The 7576-nt window shown below is 39.9% G+C and overlaps 1 protein-coding gene across 3 annotated transcripts in view; it reads left to right on the plus strand.

The window, feature by feature from the left end:
- The window catches only part of LOC109936276, a 47278-nt gene extending 40359 nt beyond the window's left edge, over window positions 1–6919 (plus strand). For all 3 annotated transcript variants that reach the window (XM_048603118.1, XM_048603119.1, XM_048603117.1), the window contains one exon: window positions 1425–6919. In XM_048603118.1, coding sequence (XP_048459075.1) covers window positions 1425–1510 — 86 coding nt within the window. In that variant the 3' untranslated portion in view covers window positions 1511–6919. The remainder of the gene's footprint in view (window positions 1–1424) is intronic.
- The last annotated feature ends 657 nt before the right edge of the window (window positions 6920–7576 follow it).

Consider the following 7576-nt stretch of genomic DNA (forward strand, 5'->3'; position numbering starts at 1 on the left):
CACCATTACCCATTGATCTTGATTACTATCATTTTGTGATTTGTGGACAAAAACTTGCAAATACTTCATTTCTGTAGCATTCTGCAGTCTTTCTCCGTATAAGTAGGTTGCCAAGGCCAGGTGGAGCTGTTTATTTTTAAAAAAAAAAAAAAAAAAGTTTTCCTATAGTTATATTCCATGGCATTCCATTGTCTTATCTACGTACTGGTCCTTACTTAGCAGTGTTGTCTGAAAATGTAGCGTCCTGTTTCACAAGTACAGTGATGACACCCAACTTGATATCACCAACATCTGTCAGTTCCTACGTTGTTGCTACACTATCAAACTGCTTGTTCAATATCTAGTCGTGTAAGAGCAGAAGTTTGCTCCATATAAATATTCAGAAAACTAAAGTCTTCAGTCCGGCCCCTGCAGTTATCATTCCCTGGCCACCAACTCCACCCTTCTGTCTGGTATCTGTCTGAGGCTGATAGTTTGTAACCTTGGTGTTATGTTGATTCTGAGATGAGCTACTCACCATATCTGTGTCATCACCAGTAATACTTGTATCTATCTCTGTAACAATGCAACTCTGCCCATACTGAAACTCTTATCCATCCTTTCATTGTTTCTGGATGTGAATGTCTGAGTTTATCTGGCCAGAATTCCAGATTCTAACTTCGTAAAGATGAGGCTGTCCAAAGATTTCCAGCCGGATTTGCAGCAAGTCCCATTCACCCACCACTCTTTGCTCACTGTTAATTAATCCATCAACTTTAAATTCTGATTCTTGTTTTCACCTATGTCACCCCTTGACCTCACCCATCCCTACATCTGGTAATGTCCTGCAGCCTCTAGCCTTCTGAGATATCTGTTTTCTTCGAGTTTTGTGCCCAGGAATGTCATTTTCTCATTCTGTTTGTGACTATGCTTTTAGCAGTCAAGAACCACACCTTCCCTAAACCCTTTTCTCTAATAGATGCTATATTCCTTTTCTAAATGTCTGTCTTTATCTCCCATTCTACTTTAAAACTCTTCTTAAAACCTAACGCTTTGACCAAGCTTCTCGTATTCACCCTTAACATCTTTTGTGAAAGTGTCCAATTTTATTTGATCATACCCCCATGAAGTGTCTGGGACATTTTATTAGATCAAAGGTGCTGTATAAAGGCAACTGTAGGTTCGCATGTGAAGAAAGTTCAATTGGTTCAAATACCAGAAAGTAACTAATGTAACTATCAAGAAAAATTAGTACCTTCAAAAGTGGAGGTTATTTGACAGATGTAAAACAAAAAGTAATCCTGCTCAGGGCGATTTGCATTTGTGCTCCCTATTCAATCTATTGATTGTGCTCACCATTTTCAGAAAAGTTAAATGTATGAAACCTTCTAGAGTTGGGATTTGCTGCATTTTATGTAGAATACTGTTTCTCTTTTTGTTTACAGGTGAACCTAAGAATACTGATGAAGGAGCTGACAATTCTGTGGATCCTAATGGTGCAGTGTGTGTAACTTCAGCTGATACTGAATAAGATGGAGAATGAAAAACCACCTACCAGGATGGACTGTCACTGTCAGTAATGCTGGAATACTTTGTTACCAACTTTCGGTAAAAGACGATTGTGATGAGATTAACAACTAATTTGCATCTACCCTCCCTACCTGGTAACAAAGAAATGGACCGACTGTGCTGCTGTTGCCAAGATGATAATCAAGCCATTTCTGTGACATTCACAATTAGTGGGCGTCTATTTTTTGGGCCAAAAGAACTGGAACACTTCTTTCCTTTGTCGGATGTACTTATCTCTGGCAAGGTCAACGTTTTACTTGGTCAACTGTAATTGCTGTTGAGCTTGTTTGGTTGTTGAAGGCAGCTAGGAGTCTCCTATGTTGGTGTGGTTTTGAGGTCAGGCAGATTGGTGAACAAGATGGGTTTTTGTAACAATTGATTTATAGTTTTATGGCCACCATAACTGAGATTAGATTTCAATTCTATATTTAAGTGTAGAATTTTGAACCCATCTCCTGAGCATGAGCCTGGGTCTCTAGGTTATTATTCCAGCGTCATTGCTACCATGCCACCATCTTCCCTCAAAAGAATTAATGAACTAGAACTGCATAGAATAAATGAACTACCCAAAGTACCACTTAAATCATACATACCGGAAAGTCTCAACTTCAGTTTCCTGTTTATGCTGAATAGATTTGTTGCAGCAGTGATCATGCTAAAGTTATTTTAATCGGCCTGAGGAAGGAACAGAAGATTAGATCTGTGGATCAGAAGACACAACAGAGATGTTGACACTCAAAGCAACACTAACACAAGGTAGCACTTCCAGGTGGTGATGGATGCGAATTTAGGAGATGAGGAGAAACAAACAAGCAGACATTCAGGTCATCTTCACCTTGACATTTGTGAAGAAAAACTTCAACAGTGTTTAATCTCTATATTTATCTTACACAAAAAGAAAAAGGCACGGAGTTTTTTTAAACTAGCAGTAAAATCATGGCCACCAGTATCATGATAATGTATTGTAACCCTCAATTATCAACAGACATATTGAACATTTAAGAGGAAAATGTGTTTTTTTTTAATTAAAGTAAGACAGCCTTCCATTTTTGGCTTGTATATGTAAAATCAGTGGCAGGCTGGAATCTTTTGTGGGTATGGAATGTTGCACCTGAAAAGTGTCACGAGAACTTCAAAGGGAGATGCTGTTCAAAAACTCTGATCTCCTATAGGTTATGACCCAGACTGCAGACAAAATCATACAGCATGGGAACAGGCCCTAGTTTGGCCCATATGAGGTGAAGAAAGGTAATTCTGGTTGAAAGACACTCTGCATTTTACCCTTCTGGGAATACATAAGAAAGGTTGTTATAAACATGTTGTCAGCAAAACTACTCGAAGGAAAGTGGACATATTATTTCAACTAACTATAGAGCCAAGAATCTCTAATCAACTGCCACAGTCGGCACAATTGGAATCCCCTACCTTAATAGTTGCGGCATTTCACAGTCTCTTATGGACAGGCAAAGACTGATTGATAATCTCTTTGACTTTTGGAACTCCCCTCTGATTTCTAATCTGCGTATATGTCGCATTTTATTACCCTTTCTCATGTCTTAGTAGCTAATCAACTAACTCTTTCTTTAACTCCAGAACACCCTGTTAATGTAGCTCCTTTTGAAAACATAGATATGTTTTGGCTGGAAAAAGTTGCCCACCAGAGGGAGGGATCCTTTCTAAATTAACTGTGTTGTGCCCAACCGAGGGACAAGTTAAATAAAGAAGGAAGCCAGAACATCCATTTCCTCCCCCCTCATGTTTAATCATAAGAGTGAGAGAGGAATTCTATTAGCAATGCCTTCACTTTAGGATAATGGGAGGATGGTCAAACAAAATCTAATGTCCTTCGAACTAACTCCACAAGCATTCAGGCAAAACTCCTGTAGAAACAATAAAACCAGTGCTGGTGGAACTCTACAGGTCTGGCAGCATTTGTAGAGAAGGAAATATGGGGCAGAGAAGGAAAGAAAAGGAAGCAACTCCTGCAATCCAGATCCCACTGTCTTAGGGACTTGCTACCCAGATGCTCCAAAATCCGTGGCTGGTGATTCAGCCTGTGTATTCATGACTCATAGTGGTAACGTGATCCTGAGAAAACATCATCCTTGGGTGATTAAACATTCTGGCTTGTCTGAAACTGGCTGGATTTTTTCACTAAGTGTTCCAGCAATTTTGTCAAATACAGAAATGTTCAGACTTTAGTTCTGCACTGAGGCCCATCCCCATCCTCTTTAATGCTGGCCTAGCCAATGATGCCCACATCCCACGAATGAATAACAAAAATGCTCCCTGTTGGTCTCCCATGTTTTACTTCCATAAACTGGAGGTCATCCAAACCTCTCTTTGGCAGGTTCAGTTTCCAAATCACCCCTGTGTTTGCTGAATACCATTGCTTCCGAATTCAGTAAATTCAGCAGCAACTTGGATTTTAAATTCTTGTCTGTGTTTTTTAAATCCCTCTGTAATCGCTGCCAGCTCTACAGTCCTCCAAAATCTCCGTGCTCTTCAATGGTGGCTTCCTGGTTTGGGAGCATGGTTGGCATGGACTAGTTGGACCGAAGGGTCTGTTTCCATGCTCTGTGACTCTATTACAAGGTCCACCTAGTCATGGAAAAGGAAGGATACTATTTTAAGTCTCGATCCTTTAAACTGATCTGAAAAAGCATCTGTAACTTAAATGTTAGACTGCATTTCCAGCACTTGGGTTCAATACAGTGATTTTTTTTTTTTATAATTTGTAAATATTTTTGTCAAACTTGTCTGTTTTCAAACATAGATTACAAATTTTGAAATTTCTACAAATCAAACAGTAGAAAAGCCCTGCATTTTTTCAGTATAGTTAGCATAAAATTGATCAGGAAGTTTCGAACTTTTGATTCAACTATGGGAAAATCAGACACCAGGCAAGTGATTTAATGCAGTAGGCAATTTTATTTTTAAATTTTGGATCAAAGACAGTTGAATTCAAATGATGGAAAGAATTGGTGAGTGTAATTTTACATCTACCCATTTTTACTTCCTGAGCTGGAAATATCACATCTTTCATTGTCACTTGGGCAATATCCTGGAATTCCCTCCCTGAGGGCATTGTGGGTCTACCTACAGCATATGAACTACACAGTTTGAGAAGGTAGCTCATCACAATCTCCTCAAGTACAGTTAGCGATGGGCAATAAAAACTGACCAGCAGTGATGCCAGTGTCCCATGACCAAACAAAAAAAAAGTTAAGACAACCTAGTCAAAACAGCATTTTTTAAAAAATTGTCATACAAGTTATGTTGTGAGCAGGTTTTTAAACATTTCCCCTAATACCTGTGTCAGTGGTCGTGTTACAACGTGCAGATAACAAGAGGGCCGTGGGCAGCATGGTGGCACAGTGGTTAGCACTGCTGCCTCACAGCGCCAGGGACCTGGATTCAATTACACCCTCAGGTGACTGACTGTGTGGAGTTTGCACGTTCTCCCCGTGTCTGCGTGGGTTTCCTCCGGATGCTCCGGTTTCCTCCCACTGTCCAAAGATGTGCAGGCTAGGTGGATTGGCCATGCTAAATTGCCCATAGTGTTCAGGGATGTGTAGATTAGGTGGGTTTATGGGGGATGGGTCTGGGTGGGATGCTATAAGGTTTGGTGTGGACTTGTTGGGCCGAAGGGCCTGTTTCGACACTAGGGATTCTATGAAGAGAGTAAAGTAGCTTTTGCTAAAATTATGCACAGAGGACCATTGCAGAATTTCTTTTTGAAATACAGTATTAACTTGCAGTTTGTTTTAAATCCTATTATACTGCCTGTCATTAAAAACAAATTTAATGGGAATGTAAGTGTCACTGGGTAGGTAAGCATTTATGGTGTATCCTTATTGCGTAGACAGCAGTTAAGGCTGAACTACATTGCTGTAGAGCTGGAGTCACATGTATGCTAGACCAAGAAATGATGGTAGATTTCCTTCCCTGAAGTAAGCCAGATGAGTTTTTACAACCATCAGCAGTGGTTACACAGATGATGTGGGGTTAAGTTTTTATTCCAGACTTTTGTTGAATTCAAATTATACCACCTGCTGTGGTGGGATTTGAACTCATGTCTCCAAAATGGTAATGTTGGGTTCTGGATTTTTAGTCCAGTGACATTGCAGCAACACTACTTCCCACCCCCTGTTGTGTTTTCTACTTTGCTCTTATGAAAAACAAACACCTGAACCAATGCCACAACACACAGACAAGTTTGTAGCAGTTGTCTAGTTTGCAGAGGAGTTTGGAATCCTTTCAGATGCTGGTTGCTGGCCTCTTCTATTGAGAAAAAGCCACGTGGCAGTGCAGAAGCTGGACACAAAGGGAGAATACTTCATGTGCCACTCTTGAGTAACTGGGTTTTAACTCCATCAAAAACTGCCTTTTGGTATCTGAAAAACTATTCATAGTATGCCAAAAACAGAACACAAATTTTTTGGAAAACCTAGTTTTATAAGAATGAAACTACAAGCATAGTGCCAACAGTTTTCTAGCCAAAAATGACTGCATTGACTAAGTAGTTGAAGCCTATATTTGCCAACATAGAACAGTACAGGCCCTTTAGCCCATGATATTGTGCCAACCTATTATCCTACTAAGATCAAACTACCCTGCATACCCTACATTTTGCTATCTTCCATGTGCCTATCTGAGAGTTGCTTAAAAATCTCTAAAGTATCTGACTCCACTACCACTGCCGGCAGTGCATTCCACACGCCTACTACTTTCTGTGTGGAAAAAAAACCTACCTTCCTCCAATCACCTTAAAATTATGCCCCCTCGTGATAGTCATTTCCGCCTTGGGGAAAATGTCTCTGGCTATCCACTCTATCTATGCCTCTCATCATCATCTTATACACCTCTATCAAGTCACCTCATTCTTCGCTCCAATGAAAAAAGCCCTTGCCCTCTCAACCTTTCCTCATAAGACCTGCCCTCCAGTCCAGGCAGCATCCTAGTAACTCTCCTCTGCACCCTCTCTAAAGCTGCCACATCTTTCCTATAATGAGGTGACCAGAACTGAATACAATATTCCAAGTGTAGTCTAACCAGAGTTTTATAGAACTGCAGGATTACCTCACGGCTCTTAAACTCTCTTCCCCTGCCAATGAAAGCCAACACACCATTCACCTTCTTTACAGCCCCATCAACTTGGGTAGCAACTTTGAGGGATCTGTGAATATGGACCCCAAGATTCCTCTGTTCCTCCACACTGCCAAGAATCCTGCCATTAACCCTGTGTTCTGCATTCAAAATTCGACCTTCCAAAATGAATCTATACTACTTAAGCACTACTTATGTTTCCTGTTTTATTTATAATTTTTTAAGTGTTTGCTTTCTGGAAAAATAAAGCAATAGAAATGCAGAGATGGTAGTTTTAACTGTGTTGTGGTGAATATTTTGTTTGTGTTCATTTTTTTCAGTGCATTTTGCACTACATAGACTACAGATTTATACTACAGATTTATACTACAGATATGTGCTTCAGAGCTGAGGGACAAGAAACCACACTAGCATCATGTGGGATTAGAGTGGGCAGGCATTATTGTACAGTTTCTTTCTCCGACTGTAGTTGTAGGGAGGGAAACAATAGAAATTATTTTGGAATTAACAGTACGTACATACTACACGAATCAGCAGTTTCATGGATAATAGCCCAAATGCTGCTACTGACAATAGTGCTAAGATAGCAGTTGCAGAGCAGAAGAGACTAAAGCTCCATTGTAATGATACAGGAAGATCTCACTACATATGCTGATTAATTGGTTAAAAAGTGGATTCCATCTCATCCTGCAAGAATACTTGTATGTACTTCCAGATTTCGAAAGTATACCCTTCAAGTGCCCTCTGGGCTTCAAGTTCTATGTGCTGTAGAGGTGTGTCATAACCTCTGAACAGGCTAATTAAGAATATCTACCACTGAAATGCAAATTATGCTTAATTTTTTAAACTTGGATTAACTCCACTCATCTTAAAGTAAGAGGAGAAAACGTTTTAAACAAGACTTGAGGGAATTTTTTTT

This window comes from Rhincodon typus, chromosome 11 (genome assembly GCF_021869965.1).
Source record: "Rhincodon typus isolate 14 chromosome 11, sRhiTyp1.1, whole genome shotgun sequence".
In the NCBI taxonomy this organism is placed as follows: Eukaryota; Metazoa; Chordata; class Chondrichthyes; order Orectolobiformes; family Rhincodontidae; genus Rhincodon; species Rhincodon typus.